The sequence below is a fragment of the Danio aesculapii genome, chromosome 7 (assembly GCF_903798145.1).
Source record: "Danio aesculapii chromosome 7, fDanAes4.1, whole genome shotgun sequence".
NCBI classification, from domain to species: domain Eukaryota; kingdom Metazoa; phylum Chordata; class Actinopteri; order Cypriniformes; family Danionidae; genus Danio; species Danio aesculapii.
In genome coordinates this window covers 7,725,241-7,747,714 of record NC_079441.1, presented here as the reverse complement: position 1 = coordinate 7,747,714, position 22,474 = coordinate 7,725,241, and the positions used below count along the sequence as shown (strand labels likewise).

General features: G+C 33.1%; 1 protein-coding gene across 2 annotated transcripts; it reads left to right on the top strand.

Moving 5' to 3' along the window:
• The first annotated feature begins 70 nt into the window (after positions 1–70).
• asb7 (ankyrin repeat and SOCS box containing 7) lies at positions 71–21,758 on the top strand. Of its 2 annotated transcripts, none has more exons than XM_056461004.1 (5): positions 71–125; positions 916–992; positions 2,803–3,056; positions 8,394–8,999; positions 19,570–21,758. In XM_056461004.1, exons 2-5 carry the CDS (start codon positions 946–948, stop codon positions 19,707–19,709), a joined length of 1,047 nt encoding a protein of 348 aa, XP_056316979.1. In that variant the 5' UTR covers positions 71–125; positions 916–945; the 3' UTR covers positions 19,710–21,758. The 2 variants fall into 2 exon arrangements, with proteins under 2 accessions (XP_056316979.1, XP_056316980.1); XM_056461005.1 differs by having other exon boundaries at positions 97–129.
• Positions 21,759–22,474: the final 716 nt, after the last annotated feature.

Genomic DNA, 22,474 nt, shown 5'->3' with positions numbered 1-22,474 from the left:
AAGCGGCGCACTGCTTTTACAGCATTATGATGTAGCCGTGACGTGTTTGACAGCTCGAATCTGATTGGGCGTTGCGGTTTGAAGCCTTGGAGATGTTCATGGCTACCTGACTGTATTTGTACTCTGTATGTATGTTGTATATTTTTCTATATGTATCCCCCTTGCTATTATTACCTTAATTAAGTCGATATCGTTCGACGTTTCCTCTAGCCGAATGTTAAGAGAGTTTGAGTAACTTTAAAAGCGGTGTTGTAATGAAAATGGTCAATAGCCGCTGGCTAAATGCTAACAATGCTAATGTAGTAACTGTGCATGTCAGTCAGAGAGTTTAGCGAATTCTGCGTCACTTTAATCATCGATATGAGTGTTATCGTGTTATATATTTGAGTGCTGTTCACATTAGTTAGTCCTGGCTTTTAAAAGAGCCGGTTTAGTGTTTGTTTGAGGCTCATTTTAGCTGCTTTAGCGCACCAGCTAACAGATTCATTGTTCTCAGTGGAGCAGCTGCTGCAAACATTAATTGTTTACCTTTTATTTACCGTGGTGATGGAAAAACTCGGGTCGTTTGTGGTGTATATCCTTTATGTTAGCGATTTTTTGTGTGTTTAAAGGTAAACATCAGTATTCAAATGCTCGTTTTTCACAAAATGAAAGACAATGACATTAAGAACTGATGAATAGTTGTGAATATTAAACGCAGAGGATATTGTTAGAGAAATGTTCAATATAATGTGACGGATAAATGTGTAAATAAGACGTCATCGTTTAGATTTGGCTAACTGAATGGTATGCATCTGCATTTGTACGTATTGGTGCATGCATAAATGATGAATGGTGTGTGTGTGTGTGTGTATTGTTGAGTTTGGTTTGTGTGTGTGCACATTCAAATACTAAAGTTTCTGTATTCATGTCTAGAATGGAGATCTGAAGTGGATGTGAACATGGATGCAGAACACAAAGGCTGTTTCATATCGACAAGACATTAATGAATGGTAATTTCACATATAGTTGGATTTTTGTTTGTTTTAATACATTTTATAGTAATTTCTGGCATTTTGATGTGTTGTCTTATGTTGTTTATGGAGGGTTTGATGATGGGCTGGGCCAATAAACAATATTTTATCGAATCGCGAAAAAATTTATGTTAATAACAATGATAAGTTCTGTTTTCTCTATATTGATCCAAGAGCCAATCACACAGCAGAAATGTGCAACAATGGGAATCTAAAAGTGTGTTGATATTAGAGATGCTCCGATTTTTCAGCCACTGAAAGTTTATTGGCCGAAAATATGTCATGCCATTTAATAGACCCTCTGATTTTTGTATCTTCAGTCATTGTTGAGGTACTCTTTTAAATGTGGAAGCATTAACAACTTGTATTGAAATATATATCGTTATTGTTAAGTATAGAAAATAATAACTGAGATCGCATTTTTGCCATATTGCCCAGCTCTAGTTTGATGGCTTTGTGCAGTGCAGAGAATGTTTCAGCATCTCAATATTTCCATATTTTAACTATTCCCTTTTCCTGCAAGAGTATTGCATGAGCATTTTAAAAGTAAAGTATGCAGAAGATAAATAGTTTTTAGCCTATTTTAGTTTGTCAAACCATCATGTGGCCCTCTTAAGTATAAAAGAAAGACCAAATAAGTTACTTATAAATGTAAAATAAAATTTAATTTAGTAAAAATTTCAATTAAGTACTATAACAATGATCAAATTTAACTAGTTTTGAACCATTTTTAATACAGATGAAGTAAACCTAAATTATTAGTTTTTGTACTATATTAATAATCTCTACATTTTATAATGACAGTAAATTATCAATATTTTTTACTGAATTATTGTTTGATGATAGGAATTTTGTTATATATGCATTTGAAGACCAATTTATTTGCACTCCTGTGAATTGTATTGTTTCAAACATTTTCCAAGTGCTCATTTTCAAGTTTTTTTCCAACACATTTTGTACATAATAGTTTTAATATCTAATTTTTTTGTCTTGATGATGACATTATTTACTGTTTTATTAGTTATTTTTCAGGATACTAGTCTCAAGTGCAAATTAACCAGCCAAGTTAAGTTAATTAGGCAAGTTATTGGATAACAGTAGGTTATATCTACATATCTATACAGTGCTAAGCATATATGTGTGTGTGTGTGTATATATATATGTGTGTATATATATATATATATATATATATATATATATATATATATATATATATATATATATATATATATATATATATATATATATTTATTTATTTATTTATTCTTTTAAAAAATATTTACAGTGTATATATATATATATATATATATATATATATATATATATATATATATATATATATATATATATATATATATATATATATATATGTATGTATGTATGTATGTATGTATATATATATATATATATGTATATATAGTCTGTTAAACATCACTCTGTACATTTTTTTAAAGAATATGAAGTTTTATATTTATATAATATAATAATTTAATTTCAGAATCTTTATTTATATTCTTTTATATATATATATTTATATATATTTATATATATACTTAGCAAATTAATGAAAAAATGCTCTAAACTGGTGTAATCAGTATTAGTAAATACTCATTGTTAGCATGAGTCTGAAACACGACAGTCTGTTTGTGTGATCAGTCAGATGGTGATTGAGAAAAGTTTTGAAAACTGCTGTTTTTGCACTCTAATATAACTTTGCATGTCGAAACGTCCCTTGATTAACAGTGATGAGCTTTCCAGTTGTTTCTCTTCATCGTGTTTGTGTGTGCAGGGACACAGGAGCGTCTGCCGGCCGTACTGCGCGATGTGACAGGATGCTGAACCATCACTGCAGAAGGAACCCAGAGCTGCAGGAGGAGCTGCAGATCCAGGCAGCGGTAGCGGCAGGCGATGTTTACACCGTCCGCAAGATGCTGGAGCAGGGCTACTCGCCCAAGATCAGAGACGCCAACGGCTGGACGCTGCTGCACTTCTCTGCAGCAAAGGGCAAGGAGCGCTGCGTGCGTGTCTTCCTCGAGCACGGAGGTAAAGTCTTTCATTGAAGCATTCAGTGTGACTTTTAAAGTATGTTAATTGAAACATTCATCATCATAAGGACTTCCTAAGGTCACTCAGGCATTTTGTTATTGTCCCTATTTCCACAAAACAAATAATAGGCAAAATGTACAAGCTTCTGTTTTCTGAAGTGATGGCTTTTTAATAACCAAACATTTGAAAAGTCATTGAACAAGAACAAAAAAGGCATTTCAGGTTCCAGTCAGTGGATTAATATGTTTTTTTTTTTATTAGCATTGACATACGCAAGTAATTTTTCTAGTTTGAATGATACAAAATCATAAATATTTTAAAAATATTTTCATTTTATTTTGAATGTAGTTTTTATGTTTTCTGCCTTTTTGTTTCAGTTTTGCTTGTTTAAGGTAAACTTAATGAATATTGGAAATATAGCTTTTGCCTCCAACTAGAATAAACAAGTTGAATTTTTGAATACGTTTTAGTGAACTCAAATTACCCTTTGATTAGGCACTACTTACAGTTGAAGTCAGAATTATTAGCCCCCCCCCTTTGAATTTTTTTGTAAGTATTTCCCAAATTATGTTTTACAGAGCAAGGAAATTTTCACAGTATGTCTGATAATATTTTTTCTTCTGAAGAAAGTCTTATTTGTTTTATTTCGGCTAGAATAAAAGCAGTTTTTAATTTTCTAAGGTCAATGGTTTAAGGTTAACATTTTAAGCTCAATATTATTAGCCCCTTTAAGCTTTTTTTTTCAATAGTCTACAGAACAAACCATCGTTATACAATAACTTGCCTAATTACCCTAACCTGCCTAGTTAACCTAATTAACCTAGTTAAGCCTTTAAATGTCACTTTAAGCTGTATAGAAGTGTCTTGAAAAATATCTAGTCAAATATTAATTTCTGTCATCGTGGCAAAGATTAAATCAATCTTTAACTTAAATTAAGTTATTAGAGATGAGTTATTAAAACTATTATGTTCAGTAATGTGTTGAAAAAAATCTTCTCTCCGTTAAACAGAAATTGGGGAAAAAAATAAACAGGGGGCTAATAATTCAGGGGGGCTTATAATTCTGACCTACAGCCATATCACCCTGCAGCCCAAGACCGGCCACTCGCTGAAGCTAAGCAGGGCTGAGCCTGGTTAGTACCTGGATGGGAGACTGCATGGGAAAACTAGGTAGCTGTTGGAAGTGGTGTTAGTGAGGCCAGCAGGGGGTGCTCAACCTGCGGTCTGAGTCCTAATGCCCCAGTAAAGTGAAAGGGACACTATACTGTCAGTGAGCGCTGTCTTTCAGATGAGATGTTAAATCAAGGTCCTGACTCTCTGGTCATTAAAAATCCCATGGCACTTCTCATGAAGAGTGTCCTGGCTAAATTCCCTCTATCAGCCCTTACCAATCATCCCCATCCACTGAATTGGCTCTAGCACTCCACTCCATCATTAGCTATGTGGTAAGCACACTGGCACTGTTGTCCTGTGTCTGCTGTCGCATCATTCAAGTGGATGCTGCACACTGGTGGTGGTGTGGAGAGACCCCCCTCATGATTGTGAAGCACTTTGGGTGTATGGCCATACACAATAAATGCGCTAAATAAATAAACATATCACTACTTAATTGTATCTGTGATTCCTCACATATAATTATGATTTCACAATGATCAAGTACTTTTTCTCAGTAGCACAATCCTGAAAATCCAGTTTATAATTGTGCCTGCGGGGATGTATTATGTAATTAGCTTTCCAATCTCTTCTGGTCATCTATTATGCTTTTACAGTCATACTGGACTGGTGTTAAACTGGTACTATCATAGACATAAGGGTTGCCAAGGGTTCATATTTGTACATTAAAGGTACATACAGTTGACGTCTTAATTATTAGCCCCTCTTTGAATTTTTTTCTTTTTTAAGTATTTCCCAAATGACAGAGCAATGAAATTTTCACAGTATTTCGTATTATATATTTTTTTTCTTCTGCAGAAAGTCTTAATTATTTTATTTTGGCTAGAATAAAAGCAGTTTTTATTTTTTAAAACCATTTTAGGATCAAAATTAATAGCCCCGTCAAGCTATTTATTTTTTTTGATAGTCTACAGAACAAACCATTGTTATGCAATAACTTGCCTAATTACCCTAACCTGCCTAGTTAACCTAGTTAAGTCTTTAAATGTCACTTTAAGCTGTACAGAAGTGTCCTGAAAAATATCTAGTCAAATATTATTTACTGTCATCATGGCAAAGATAAAATAAATCAATTATTAGAGATGAGTTATTAAAACTATTATGTTTAGAATTGTGTTGACAAAATCTGCTCTCCGTTAGCCAGAAATTGGGGAAAAAAATAAACAGGGGGGCTAATAATTCATGGGGGCTAATAATTCTGACTTCAACTGTATATGTGCCTAAAAATTTTAAAAAGGTACTGTTTAGCTACTAATATATCCCTTAAAGGTGTCAATGTGGACCATTTATGTACAAATGTGTATCTTTTGAAAACGTACCGCTGCAGTGGCAGCTTTTGGACCTTTATTTCTGAGAACGTATGCTCATGGAGAGGTGTAGTAATGCATGCATCACGATAGGGGGCGCAATAAAACTGACTATTTTTGTCAAAACTGCCGTTAGTGTGATCTACTGTGCAGTTGCATTGCATTATCTGCTGATTGAGGTTCAGAATACGTTTTGTCAAAATCAGTGGGTGTAAACAGATACCATAATAAATGTCAATTCAATACAATTCAAAATTGCTTTATTGGCATGACTGTAAATGATACAATAGTGCCAAAGCTTGAAATAGGAGGACAAATCTAAAACTACAATAACCTATCAAAATAAAAGAATAGAAACAAAATATCATAATTTAAACTGAAATAAACAATGTAAGAAATAAGAACATGTGAACATTTCAGGGTCACTGTGGTAGACAGTAGGGAGCATACAGTAATACACACATAAATGAGTGTAAATATCACTATATAGTGCTTTTGATTACAATTTTTAGTAACATTATGCAAATAAGCTGCTGCATTCATAGTGTGCATATTTGCTAGCCAATTCATGTATCAGCGTCTTTTTACTTATTTATTATTGATGTACTAAGGCTCATGTAGACTGCAATATCAAGGAATTTTAAAATAGTATTTTTTATGTCTAGACAAGTAAGTCAAAGTCAATTCATCCACATGGACAGGACATACAGAGAATCGGAATTGCGTTACTCTCAGACCCTGAGTGCTCAACAGATCATATTAATGCAAAGAGTAAAATTTTAAAAAGAAATTACACTCAATACAATTACACACATGATATAATCTAAAAATATGAAGAAAATAAAAAAATTGTAAACGATACAATTACATTTTAAGGGCACATGGCAAGGAGTGCAGAACAGTATATAGTGCAAAAAGTACAGTAAAATGCAAAACTGTATAAAGAGCAAAAAGCTTGCATGATAAAGGGACAGTGTCTTAGTAATATACAGGGAGGTAGTATGAGCTAAATAGCAGTCCAATGTTACGCAAAAAAGACCGATGCAGATGTATGAGTATGTGTGTTTACATGTGTGTCAGAGTAATTGTTCAAGTGATTGAACAAGTTATGTTCAGTTTAATATATTTTCACCAATTTCATTTAAACTATAAAAGGATTATCACAAGGGCAATTAATAAAGGTGCACAAAAGTCCTTATCTAGTAATGCACCACTGGAAATCAATTGGAAACAAAGTTTGCATTTTAGCTAACTAATTACCATGCACCATAATTGTGCTGAGCAACATTTAGTGGTCTTTGTTTCGCTGACTTTCCATATTAGATACTAGGTATTAGGTAATATACATATTAGGTATAAGGTAATTTATTCACATTCAAATGTTAAAACTAATTAAAAATCTAATAATAATTAATAATAATTATTATTATTATTATTATTGTTATTAAATGTCCATTGTTATATTTTATAATATAATACTATATATTTTACTATAATACTAATATATTTTTCTGCAATAGATTTTGCGATATGAATACAGTTTCACAAGATTTGAATAACACTATTTGACAGTTTTCTAGGGAGTTTAACAGTATTCAGGTACAGAAATTGAATAATCACAATACAAAATGGCATTTCCTACTTTGCTTTGTCTTGATCTAAGAATTTTAGATACTGAACTAGAAACAAGTAAAAATATTGTTGTTGTTTTTTTGTTTTCAACTTCAGAGGAAATAAATCAAAATTAAATAAGTCAAAAGAGTCAGTTTTTCCTTATAACAAGTAAAATTAGCTGCTAGAGGGGTAAGAAAGATTTTGCTTTGAAATGTAGAATTTTTTTTGGCATAAATCATACAAATTTAGTGTAAATACAGAAATTAAATACAATTCTGTAGCTCCTGGTCAACTATAATTCACACTCAACATTGCATATCTTGCGTTGTGACTATTGAAAGTGCATACAATCCGATATCAATGCTGAAACAATATAATAATAATAATAATAATGCATTTTATTTAAAGGCGCCTTTCATGACACTCAAGGTCACCGTACAGAACAGCTAGAACAATCAGTTCAAATAAAAACACAATAAAATCAATAAAATACAATACAAACTTATTAAAAAATGCAGTCGGGTTAAAGAGAATATGCTGTTCTAAACAGATGTGTTTTGAGTTTGGATTTAAATTGTGAAAGAGAGTCTAAATTACGGAGATCAGGAGGAAGTGAATTCCAAAGCTGAGGAGCAGAGTGGCTGAAGGCTCTGTTCCCCATGGTGACAAGGCGGACAGAGGGAACAGTGAGGTGAATGGAAGAAGACCTGAGTGTTATATATATGTTATATATATTGTGCAGCCCTAGCATTAATTATAATATGCTTATTTAATTTGTCCAGTTTCACATGGCAATTTATAATGTTAGAATTTTAAATATTTTCATTGTCCCAAAATGCTTCCATGTCCCAAAGAAGTAATATAAATCATGCAATTTCTATGTTTAGGCCGAATAAATATTTCTTTTTTTCCTCTCTTTTTTTTTCCATTTTAACCAGACTAGTAAAAAAAAAGATTATTTTATTATATTAATAATAAGAACAGCAGTAATATGTTATAATATGCTTATTTAACTTATCCAATTTTACCCTGCATTTTAATGTTACGACTTAACCTTTTTTTTTTTGTATGTTCCGTGTCCCAAAAGGCTTCAATGTCCCCAAAAAAGGTCATATAATCATAGCATTTATATTTTTAGGCGTAATAAATATGTAATTCTACATCTTTTTGTTTTTCAGTACAATCATTTTCAGTTTAATCAGTCTAGTCATGTTTATCTCCCTCCTCTTGTCCTCCTCAGCGGATCCCACAGTGAAGGACTTCATCGGAGGCTTCACCGCTCTGCATTACGCTGCCATGCACGGCCGTGCCCGCATCGCCCGCCTCATGCTGGAGTCTGAGTACCGCAGCGACATCATCAACGCCAAGAGCAACGACGGCTGGACACCTCTGCATGTGGCAGCTCATTACGGCCGCGACTCCTTTGTGCGTCTTCTCCTGGAGTTCAAAGCTGAGGTGGATCCTCTTAGCGACAAAGGCACCACGCCGCTCCAGCTCGCCATCATCCGCGAACGCTCCAGCTGCGTGCGCATCCTGCTGGACCACAACGCTAACATCGACATCCAGAATGGCTTCCTGCTGCGCTACGCCGTCATTAAGGGCAACCACTCCTACTGCCGCATGTTCCTGCAGCGCGGGGCCGACACTAACCTGGGCCGGCTGGAGGACGGACAGACACCGCTGCACCTGTCGGCCCTCAGAGACGATGTGCAGTGCGCGCAGATGCTCTACACGTACGGAGCGGACACCAACATGAGGAACTACGAGGGCCAGACACCGGTCGCTGTTTCTATTAGCATGTCTGGCAACAGCCGGCCCTGTCTGGACTTCCTGCAGGAGGTCACAAGTAAGTTCATCTTTAAGTTTAAAGATTTTATTAATCTCACCAGGGACAATTAAATTAGGGCAGTAGCATCGTGACACAACAAAAAAAATATATGAAAAAGGATATTAAAAAACACATGCCAGCATGTAGGGGTGGGCGATATGACCTAAAATTAATATCACGGTATTTTTCATCTTTTGGACGGTGACGGTATAATATCATGGTATTACTTTAAATAGCAAAATAATATACATCTCAAGGTAGAACGGACAAAAGAAAGTCTCACTTCTATCACTCTTTAAAAGTTTCGGTTTGGGTCATTGTAAATGCTCAGTCTCGTTATGAGCTGATCTTCATTTCTCTGTGTTTCTGGAATAAAGCAGGCGAGTCAGCCGCACCAATTTACGAGCAGACAAAGCAGGATTCTCGCGATGACCACCAGCGCAACTCTGCTCTTTGTTATGAGCTGTAGTTTCAGTGTCAACTTAGTAAAGGCGAGTTTCTTTGGCGATGATGTCTACAGTATTAGACTTTATATTTAGCGGACATTTGCGCTGAACATTGCGGTGAATGCAACGCATCGAGATTCAGGCACCTTCTCCGAAAACACTCGATTGATCTCAGCTGGCGGATCAACATTTACCTCATGTCATGATCGCTGTCATCTGCGCCATTATTATTATTATAACTTTGGGTGAGGTTTGCAAACCTGTGCACTTTTCACTCTTTAGCCGTTTGCATTTCCTGCAGTAACAAAAGCTCCCTGTTATCTGACAGCGGGAAGCGTTGAGTGACTGACAGCTAATATGAACCAATACAGCGGCAGGGTAGAGCGATTCAGCAAGTTTTTAGAGAAAATCAAATCAGATTGCACTACAACCATTATATTCAGACACACAAATGCTCCCAAATATATTATGAGGGCGCATAGATAACATTTCGGGCGCTCATGCGACCAAAATGGTTGCAATTTCGAGCCCTGTAGTATAAGGACATGTATTCAGAGCACAACTGAACGTTTGAAGAAAATTGAATGCCTTATTATTTAGAATTAGCTATTATTGATGTAAATGCAGCCGTTCAAGGCGCATAATTGATTTATTACGGTATTGACGGTATTAGAAAATCCATGTCGTGGCGCAATGTCACACCGGTGATGACTATGACACCGGTGTACCGCCCACCCCTACCAGCATGCTTCATAATCACTTCGAACATATAATAATATTACTAACAAAACAAAAAACACACATTAAAAATTAAGGCATGCTGCAATTGCCCTGTGAAAATAGAGCATTAGTGAACCCTTGAACGGCAGCAACACTACAACATACTCCACCAATGTTGTGTGTTTGTTTGCGCTTGCTTTTGTTCTACACCTACTATGCACATGCCAAGGTTATTTTAGCAAATGAAAACTAAGACTAAATCTATTGGTCAAGAACATTTTTGTTAACTGAAATAAAATAACAAGTATTAAACATAAATAATCGTGTTCAGATTTAGTAAACACTCATTCTGTGGTGGAAAATCTCACCTGTGGCAGTTTATAGGCCTGTAGGAGCACATGCAGGAGGTCACAGGTAGGTTCATTTTTAAGTTGAAGTTGAACAGCTTTATTAATTGCACCAGGGGTAATTAAATTAGGGCAGTAGCATCATGAAACACCAAAACAAAAATCACACTAAAAAAACACAATAATGAATATTACAGATCACATCCCAGCATGCTTCATAATAACTTCAAAAATATAATAATATCATTGCTTTTAAGTTGTTTACATGATGACGTTGTAGCCCAATACAGAAGTTTTTATTTGATGTTTTTTAAAAAATGTCATGTTTACACAACAATGTTTTCAAAATTATCCACGTTTGCAAATTTTTTAAAACAGCCATTCAAAAATGTCTGTCTTTTCCTACTAACAATTGAGCACTGTTGTTGAGCATTTTCTTAAACACCGCTTGTGTATATATATATATATATATATATATATATATATATATATATATATATATATATATATATATATATATATATATATATATATTTATTTATTTATTTATTTATTTATTAAAGGTCTTTAAAAGTCGTTAGGTTTTATTATATTTATTACAAAAGGCAATAGGTTTTATTACATTTTATATGGGTGTCTTTTTCAAAAATTGTTTGATTTATTAATTTAGAAAGATTGTTTCTCATTAGATTAAAATTAGTTAGATTAATTCGATTGTAATTTTTAAGTCAAATGTGAAGTTGTAAAAGTTTGCAAAAAATTAAGCCTTGGCATTAAATTAAAACAATTGCAAAATTAAAACAATTGCAAAAAATTAAGCCTTGGCAAACCATGCATTTTAAGCTTTTCAATTTTTTGTTAAACACTGACACTCAAACACAAAGCATTATCAAAGCACTTTCAAAAATGTTCTTGTTTTTATTTATATATATATATATATATATATATATATATATATATATATATATATATATATATATATATATATATATATATATATATATATATATATATATATATATATATATATATATATATATATATATATATAGCAAGTACACACGCGCGCGCACACACATGCATACAGAGCCAGGCAAAAATTTGGGGTCAGTAGGATTTTTAAATGTTTTAAAATAAGCTTCTCCTGCTCACCAAGGCTTCATTTATTTAATCAAAAATACTGTGAAAATTTGTAAAGTTATGAAATATTATTGCACTATAAAATAACTGTTCAAAAGTAGTTTATCATTTAATTTAATCATTTATTCCAGTGATTTTAAAGAAAAATTTTCAGCTTCATTACTCCAGTCTTCAGTCACATAATCCTTCAGAAATCACTCTAATATTAATTATTATTGTTATTATTAATATTATTATTAATGGTGATAGTAATAAAGCAATAATGACTGGAGTAATAATTTCATTTGAAACTACGTAAAATAAGTAATAAATAAATTTAATAAGTATTTAACCTTTTTTTTTTTTACATTTAATAAATGCCAGCTTGATTAACAGAATAAATCTATTTAATTATATAAAAAAATAAACTGACCCTAAACTTTTGACCAGTAGTGTATTAATGCTAAAATTATATATATATATACCACAGAATTGTATTTAATTACTGTACTTATACTGAATATATACAAGTTATGCAAAAAAATGTTTTCTTACTTAGAATTTCTCTCTTATTTCTAGTCCAATTATTTACATTTCAAAGCAAAAACAAGATTATTTTACGTAACCCACTGGCTTTTCATTTCACATGTTTTAAGGAAAAACTCAAAATTTTGACTTGTATCTTCTCAAGTTGAAAACAAAACAATATTTATACTTGATATTTGAAGATTTTTTAGACATTTGTACAAGAAATGAGACAAAGTTAAAAAAAAAAAAAAATGTTTAATCTCTGTACCTGAGTACTGTTAGGCTTCCCAGAAAACAGATAGTCAGATAGTGCTCTTCATACTATCTTGTGAAACTGTGTTCATATAGCAATATTTATCACAGAAAAATAAAATACCGCAATATCAGATATTTTCAATAACCTGCAGCCCTATTATATATTTATTTAGTTAGTTTTTTAAGCATGATTGTTTCTAATTCAAACTTTTTAGATTCTTATTTAAAAGTCAAATGTGAAGCTGTAAAACTCTTACTAATTATAATTATCTTAACAACAATAATAAAAAATGTAGTCTTGGCACGCTGCACATTTTAAGCTTTACCATTTTTGGGTTACGCACCGGCCTTCGTTCATACTACAACCATGAAAGAGCTCCAATCAATTCAAACCCGACGCATCATCAAAACCCTTGGCTTGATAACAACAGTCTGATCATCAAAGGAGCTCAGATTCCCTCTGTCCTCCACAAATCTGTCAGATCAGTTGGAGATCAGCGGACGTTCTCTGTGGATCTGTAAGTTGAGCGATGGCGAACGGCATTATGATCTCCGTCCCCCACGCAGAACAATCGTCCGTCTGAGAAAAGCGAGCCGTGTTACCTGAAGCACTAATGATCGAGCGCAACAATGGCCACATTCCTTCAACTTTGATATCACCATATCAAAGCCACCTGTCGCTGCAGCGCACTGTCGACATATTCAAACCGATCCCGTTTCACCTCGATTATTGATTAAAAAGGCATGACTTCATGTCTGAGAGATCTCTGGGATTTTTATTTGTTTCTGCCGTCACCTGTAGTGGACACTTTAGGTCATCATTTACAGTATTAACAAAACATTAACTAACTACTAGATTAAAACCCATGTGAACTGGAGGTTACTGAGACTTTTATGCAGGGTTCATACGGTCATGGAAAACCTGGAGAAGTCATGGAATTTTGACATGGCATTTTCCAGGCCCGGAAAAGTTTTGGAAAAGCAGAAAAACCTACAAAGTTTTGGAAAAGTCATGGAAATTAGTTTAACAAATATCTGTATAGTTGAATTAGGGCTGCGTGATATTGGAAAAATCTGACATTACCATGTTTTGTATTTCTGTGATGTATATTGCAATGTGAATACAATTTCACCAGATGATTTACAGGGTTATTTGGATTGATTGGGGGGATTTTGTAGAGGAGTGAATCTCGAATAATATATAACAAATAAATTACATGCATAGATAAATAAAATATAGTTAAGACAAAAGTGAGTTCTAGTTTTCAGGTATTCACTATTCAGGTACAGATCTTAAATAATCAACCCTGCATAGTCTTCATTGTATATTATTTAATCTTTATTAAAGTTACAAAACATTTCTTGTGGCGGATGTTTTAAAATTTGAAGTATTGAAATGTTCACACAGTCACAGGCCTTAAAGGAACGGTTTACTCAAAAGATTAAAGTGTACTCTTTATTTACTCAAACTTCACTTGTTTCAACACTATAGGAGTTATTCAATTATATTCTGTTTGTGTTCATTAAAAAAAAAGGAAACGCAAATGTTTGAAACAAGTGAAGGGTGTAATGAAAATTGATAACAAATTATTGGATGAGCTATCTCTTTGAAAATGCATGTAGATGATAAACCTTTACTCCATTATGATTAAACTATATTAAACTCCCTTATATTAAACTAATCCCAATCTATATTTAATCTATTCAATCTATATTTAATCTATTCAATCTATATTTAATCTATTTAATCTATATTAAACAATAATCCCAGCTGCATATCCTGCGATATCAATGCTGAAACGATTTATTGTGCAGCCCAACTCTTGAATATAGGTTACTTTTCTTTACTTTTCTGTCCTTGGCCAATAACTTGCTCTCACATTGTTAGTGGTGTGTAAGCATTATCAAAATCAATTTTAAAACAAATTAATTTAAGAACAAATTTTAAAAAATAGATTGTTGCGTGCTCTATCATATGCTGTAATAAATGTTTTTTCTTATTATTTACCATGTATATGTAGACAATACATGAAACATTACGTCATGAAAATGTATTTGAAAATTCTGGAAAAGTCTTGGAATTTTAGTAGTAAAATGTGTATGAACCCTGTTTATGTCAGAATTTCTGCATCCCAAATCACCTACTTATTATGGTTGCACAATATTGGAAAGATCTAACATTATTATATTTTGTTGTCCTGCGATGTACAGTTGAAGTCAAAATGATTTGCCCTCCTGTAATATTAAATTTTTTCAATTATTTCCCAAATGATGTTTAACAGAGCAAGGAATTTTTTTCACAGTATTTCCTATAAAATATTCTATATTTGTTTTATTTCGGATAGAATAAAAGCAGTTTTTAATAAAAAAAAAATGATTTTAAGGTCAATATTATTAGCTCCCTTGAGTAATATTTGTTTCAGTTGTCTACAGAACAATACTAGTGTCTTGAAAAATATCTAGTCTAATATTATTTACTGTCATCATGGCAAAGATTAAATAAATCAGTAATTAGAAATTACTTATTAAAACTATTATGTTTATGAATGTGTTGGTCGACGCCAATAGCCTAGTGGTTAGTGCGTTGACACATAGCACCAAGGTGCTCACGGCGACCCGAGTTCGATTTCCAGCTCGAGGTCCTTTGCCGACCCTTTCCCTATCTCTGCTCCCCACACTTTCCTGTCTGTAAAATCTCCACTATCCTATCCAAATAAAGGTAAAAATCCCTAAAAAATAATTATATAAAAAAAAGAAATGTGTTGAACAATATGTTTCCATTAAACAGGAATTGGGGAAATAATATACAGGAGGGCTAATAATTCTGACTTCTTCTGTAGCAGGGCTGCACAACATTGGAAATATTTTACATTGCAATATTTTTTTTCCTCTGCAATATATATTGCAATTCAATTTCACCAGACGACTTGAATAACTATATTTGCAAAGTCATTACTTGGGATGATTTTGTAGGGGAGTAAAATTGAAATATGTTTCTATGTAATTTATTATATACATAAACTACAATGGAGCAAATATTAAAATGAAATAAACCGTGCTTCATTGTTTTCTGGAGAGAGCCATAGTATTCAGGTACAAAAATTGAATGATCAAATGTGAAATAGCACTGGATAGTCTTCACCTTATAAATAATTTAATAAAATTAATCTTTATGAAACTACTACAATGCTTTAAACTCTCTTCAAATGCTCACACAGTCACAGGCCCAAAAAACACATGCAGATGATCAACTTTCACTCTATTATGGTTCAGTTCTGCAGTGTCTCTACAAATCTTGTGTGTTTTGACCTGTGGTTTCTGGTCGTCTATAATCCTAACTCAACATTGCACGTGTTGTGATGTGACCATTGCGGAAGCACACTTTTTGATATCAATGCTCAAACAATATATTGCGCAGCCCTAATCTGTATATTGCGATATGAATACAATTTCACCAGTTGCCTTGAATATCTCTATTTGGAAAGTATGATAGTTTTAGATTAATCAATTTGATTCTGTATGGAAGAGCATCCATAAAATCTAATGAGCAGGTTGAAGCAGATTTTGAAAAAATAAAAACAATACAAACATAAAAATATTATAAAACAAAAAAAAATCTGAAAAATTAGTTCTGTGTAATAATATATGTAATAACACAAGGAGAAAGTACTGAACTAAATGTATTTAATACTTTATAGAAAAATCTTTTTTGGTGATGACAGCTTAAAGACACCTCATATGGAGAATGAAGTCACACGCATTGCTCAGGTGTGACTTTAACAATGTGTAAAAATCTTGATGGTTCTGTGGGTACAATATTATTTTGCAATGAGGAAGGGCAGAGGGTTGCTGAAGAACTACTGAGAGATTTCAGCTGCTGTCTGGGCTTTCACTGCACTGTAAAAACCTTATGTGCTTTTTACTTTAAAAATAGTGGTAACCATATTGCACATAATATTTTAAGTAGATTTCAAAACTTGATTTTTTTATTTTTTTTTTAGCAAAAACCACCTGAATGAATCGTGAAAATTACTAAATTTTTTGAGTGATCGATGATGTTTTTAATATTATTAGTGAAATGTGCTTTTATAATTTACGCAAATCAACCACCATTTACTCATATTTCTTAATGAAAATTACACATTCATAAACCGTAAAATATATCATTTATAATGAAATACATTCACAATGCATTTTTGCCAATTGTCATTTTATTACATGTTCTACTGACAACAAAATGGTACATATCATTTGTTAAACAAATCTATTTGAAATTCACAGCAATGTTAAGCTCTGAAAAAAAAAAGTTTTTTATCCATGTCATGGAAAAAAAAATTCTGTCGATTCAATTCACCTTTATTTGTATAGCGCTTATACAATGTAGATTGTGTCAAAGCAGCTTCACATAAAAGGTCACAGTAAATAGGAACAGTGTAGTTCAGTTTGTAGTATTTAAGTTCAGTTCAGTTCAGCTCAGTTCAGTGTGGTTTAATAATCACTACTGAGAGTCCAAATACTGAAGAGCAAATACAACGATGCGCAGCTCTAAAGATCCCGAACCTCAAGAGAAACCAGACTCAGTTGGGCACGACCATTTTAATTAAAGCACACAGGTAATTAGGCAATTCGTTGCACTTTATAACAGTGGTTTGTTCTGTAGACTATCGAAAACAAATACAGCTTAAAGGGGCTAATAATATTGACCTTAAAATGGTTTTAAAAAATGTAAACCTGCTTTTATTCTAGCCAAAATAAAACAAATAAGACTTTCTCCAGAAGAAAAAATATTATCAGACATACTGTGAAAATTTCCCTTTACTTACTGTGAAAAGTTCAGTTGAGCTCAGTTCAGTGTGGTTTAAAAATCACCACTGAGAGTCCAAATATTGAAGAGCAAATCCAACGATGCACAGCTCTACAGATCCCGAACCATGCAAGCCAGTGGCGACAGCGGAGAGGGAAAAAAAACTTCACTAATGGTGGAAGTGAAGAAAAAAAACCTTGAGAGAAACCAGGCTCAGTTGGGCACGATCATTTTAATTTCTCCGCTGGCCAAACGTCACGTGCAGAGCTGCAGTCTCAGTGGCGGAGGCTGGAAGCTGGCCTCAGCGAAGACTCGTCTGTCTCTGGAGCGTCACAGGAATCAGTCTCATGTTCTCCACTCTTCCATGACCACCACAGTAGCCACAGTAGTGTCGACTTTCTTTTGTAGGAATAGTCACATTTAGACAAAATCTGACAGAATTTGTGTATTGCATAATTAACCTAGTTAAGCCTTTAAATGTCACTTTAAGCTGTATAGAAGTGTCTTGAACATTATCTAGTCAAATATTATTTACTGTCATCATGGCAAAGATGAATAAATCAGTTATTAGAAATGAGTTATTAAAACTATTATGTTTAGAAATGTGTTGAAAAACAGAAATTGGGAAGGAGGGGAATAAACAGGGGGGCTAATAATTCTGACTTCAACTGTATATGCACCAGTATATTATGGTAGAACAACCTGAAGAAAATATATTAATGTAAAAGAGTGACAATGTCGCCTCACAGGAAGAAGGTTCACAGGCGTGCTGCTTGATGTTGCAAACTAATATATTTTAATTATATGATTCTGCTTTGTCTGTATAGTCTTGCAAACGCTTGTTTGTAGAGCAAGTAGGCGATTGAATTGGAAGTTCTGAAACAATCGTAAAAGCGAGCACGCATCCACTGCGTAAAACATATGCTGGATAAGTTGGCGGTTCATTCCACTGTGGTGACCTCTGATAAATAAAGGGACTGAGTCGAAGGAAAATGAATGAGAGACCTGTGATGATGTACTCATTTATGCTGAGCACTGGACTAGAAAAAAACTATAATTAGAAGAAGGGGTGGCAAAAATATCATAAGATGATTTTCGTTTCTTGGAAAATTATGATTCATGATGTTATCCTGATTCTTTATTATGTTGTTTTACTGTTTTACCATACATGTATATAGCAATTTAGCTGTAGCATTTAAGAAGTTGAATGAACAGACATAAAAAAAAATAATAATAATTTGTTGTTTTATTAGCATCAAATGGATGGTGGACCCAAAATTGTGTGTGTGTCTGTAGAGTTTGTTTTTTCTGTTTGTGTGTGTAGTTATGTAAGAGAGTGAGACTGCAGCTCTGCATAAGACGTTTGGCCAGCGGAGAAATTAAAATGATCGTGCCCAACTGAGCCTGGTTTCTCTCAAGGTTTTTTTCTTCACTTCCGCCATTAGTGAAGTTTTTTTCCCTCTCCGCTGTCGCCACTAGCTTGCATGGTTCGGGATCTGTAGAGCTGCGCATCGTTGGATTTGCTCTTCAGTATTTGGACTCTCAGTAGTGATTATTAAACCACACTGAACTGAGCTCAACTGAACTGAACTTAAACACTATAAACTGAACTACACTGTTCCTATTTACTGTGACCTTTTATGTGAAGCTGCTTTGACACAATCTACATTGTATAAGCGCTATACAAATAAAGGTGAAGAGAGAGTGAATTAAGAAATTATTATACACATAAATCATTCAACTTTATGTTAGGGCTGCACAATATATAGTTTCAGCAATCAGCATCGAAATCGCCATGTGCGCATTCGCAATTGTCACATCCAAAAAAAATATGCAATGTCCAGTCTGGATTATAGTTGACCAGGAGCTCTGGAATTATATTAAATCACTGTATTTATATGGACTTTATATAATTTATGCAAATAAAATATTTCTTACTAGAATTTTTGTCTTTTTTTTTGTCAAAATATTTACTTTTCATAGCGAAAACACGATTATTTAAGTACCCCACAGGCAGATAAATTCCTTAAAACAAGCTAATTTTCTCTTATTTCTTCTGACAGTGAACACTAAACAATATTTTTTTACTTGGTCTAAGAATTTATTTTGATATTCGAACTAGAAATGAGACAAAACAAAGACAGCAAGCATCTTTTGGGCATTGTAATTATTCAATTTCTGTACCTGAATACTGTTAGACTCCCCAGAAAACCGTCACATAGTGCTTTTCAAACCATCTTCTGAAACAGTGTTCATATCGAAAGATTATCGCAGAAAAAGAAAACATTGCAATATCACATTTTTTCCAATATCAGGCAGCCCTAATTTATGCAAGTAAGAACTAATCCTTTATAACCGCTGTGTTTTAGGGCAGCCCAGGACGCTGCAGGATCTGTGCAGGATAAAGATCCGGCAGTGCATCGGCCTGCAGAGCCTGAAGCTCCTGGAAGATCTGCCCATCGCCAAGGTCATGAAGGACTACCTAAAACACAGGTTCGACAACGTTTGACACAAGCCCACAAGACTCCTCCTGTAGGTTCCTTTAAGACTCTATGCAAACTCTTTTTCACTTCTACACACAAAAAAAAGCTCTGGGAGCAGGCGCAGCGTTTTGTACAAACCCAGTGGAAATGATGCGGAGAAACGACTGCAATGGCAACGTTGATTCATTTCTTAACGTGCATGTTTGGAGAAATCCTTGACCTGTAAGAGAAGAAAAACACGGATGTTTGATTTGTACCAAAAACCTCCTTTTTTGTCCTTAAATCAACAAGTATTTTCTACTGTCTAAATTCTCCGAACGATAAAAAGCCTTTTAGACTAATTGGCGAACGTTTAACTCATATTTTTGGATGCATGCCATTTTTTTGTGTGCTCATGAATGTTCATTCATCCTTAATATTAAATTATTTAATCCAATTCGTTCGTATTAGAAGTAGTGTTGTCATGATATTGGAATTCGATGTCAATCGATACTTAAATTTTAAAATCGTCCATTTCCCGCTAACATTTGAGTGCTGTGGAGCACGTTCTTAAACAGCGCTGAATTGCCATTGTGTTCACGTGCTCAACAGAAATGACAATGTTTGGCCGTGAAGGTCATCAGTTCACCTAACTCACCGCTGTTTACGGAGAGTAACTACAGATACAGGGACACTGGAGCGTTTTAAAGCCGTGATTCATCAGTGGATTGCTCGTATGTCAGCTTATAGACAAACCAGCTGATCGACGTGACTTTGAAACGCTCCAGTGTCCCTGTATCTGTGTTTACACTCGGTGAGTTCGGTGAGGTGATGACCTTCACAGCCAATCACAGCCATTTCTGTTGAGCATGTGAACACAATGGCAATTCAGCGCTGTTTAAGAACTCGTATAAATGTTAGCGGGAAATGGACGTTATTTAAATTTCAGTATCGATTGGTACCGAATTCCAGTATCGTGACGACACTAATTAAAAGAAAGAGAAAAAAACATACCAAAAACAAAAAAGAAATCCACCCCACAGGCTCTCCGTTTTTCTCAGCAAACGTTTTGTCCTTAATTAATGTTTAATTTTATATTTTTTTTTGTACACTACTTTTCTTTTTCCTTTTTTTTTTTTAAGTTGAGATTCAGTATCACAGGTGCTCACCTTTAGGTTTCATAATAAAGGTAAATTAAAATGTTCTAGACATAAGTGTACACACACACACACACACACACACACACGCAGGAGATCATTAAACTTTATGTAAATAATTGTGTTATATGTACAGCAGATATTTTTAGACTATTTAAGCCACAAGCTTGTGTTATGAAAGTGTTTTGGTTGAGTGGTTTTGTGTTTTTCATGTGACTGTCAAGGGCTTTGATGTGGAAACAACGTCCAGATAATTATATACAACAGCTATTTTATTTGACCATCATTTGTTTCAGTTAAAAAAAAAAGAACATTGTTAGTTATGGGCATGGAAAATCTCTTAAAAGCAGCAACTTAATGTTTTTTTTCTTTCATTTTATAGTATATATATTGAGTTGAAATGCACTTAATTTCTTTTGCAACATTTGATAAATGCTTCTGCATAGCAATAAAGGGATAGCTCACCCCAAAATAAATGTCAATTTATTAACACTCAAGTGGTTTCAACCCTTTATGAGTTTGTTTATACTGTTGGACTCTAAAACTATATATTTAGAAAATAATAATAATAATAATATTATGGAAGTCAATGGTTACAGGTTGGTATCTAACAACAATGAAAACTCTAGGTTTGAAATAAGTAAAGGGTGAGTAAATAATTATAAAATATATATCTCTCATTAAATTAATGTTAATGTAACACTTTGTTCGGTTTATAAATTTTTTAGTCAGATAACATCTTAATTTTTACTTTTTATTTTAGCGGGAGGGACTGAAATTAAAAGAATGTGTATGTATATGTATATTATATCCATTGACTTCTGTTAAAAAATACTTGGAAAGTCAATGGTTACAGATTTCCAACATTTTTCAAACAATCCTTTTTTTGTCCGACAGAATAAAAACCTCATAGGATTGAAAATAATAGTAACAGTAAATAATGACAACATTTTCAGCTTTGGGTGAACTATCGCATTAAATTAATTAGTTAAATTTTTTTTTTCATCGAATTTTGTAGGAGAGTCTGAACTCACAACTATATATTTGAAAAAACAATAAAACCATTGACTTCTATAATAAAAGAAATACTATAGAAGTCAATGGTTATTGGTTTTCAACATTTTTCAATTTATTTATTTTTTTAATCTAACAAAAAAAACTTAAAGGTTTAAAAAAAAGTAGTAAATAATTTGGGTGAACCATCCCTATAAATTTGTTAGTTAATTTAACACTTTGTTCATTTTATAGATTTTTCAGTCAGATAACATCTTGATTTTTATCCCCCCCTTCCATTTTTGTAAATTATACTATATATATATATATATATATATATATATATATATATATATATATATATATATATATATATATATATATATATATATAAAACGGAGAAATATTAGAACAATTGACTTCTATAATAATTTTAAAAATATATAATGGAAGCCAATGGTTACAGGTTTCCAACATTTTTCAAACGGTCATGTTTTTGTCCAAAAAAACTCATGGGTTTGAAAATAATGTAAATAATTTTGGGTGAACTATCCCTTTAAATTAGTTTGCTCACTATTTTATTCAGTTTATACATTTAATCAGTCAAATAGCTTTTTTTCCATCCTGTTTTGTTGGAGAGAATGAACTCACGACTATATATT

What these genes read in the sequence shown, in the direction of transcription:
- asb7 (XM_056461004.1), top strand. Translation starts at nt 946, where the DNA reads ATGCAGAACACAAAGGCTGTTTCATATCGACAAGACATTAATGAATG. An exon ending in TGTCTTCCTCGAGCACGGAG is followed by an intron (nt 3,057 to 8,393) that starts GTAAAGTCTTTC and finishes TGTCCTCCTCAG; the next exon opens with CGGATCCCACAGTGAAGGAC. An exon ending in CTTCCTGCAGGAGGTCACAA is followed by an intron (nt 9,000 to 19,569) that starts GTAAGTTCATCT and finishes GCTGTGTTTTAG; the next exon opens with GGCAGCCCAGGACGCTGCAG.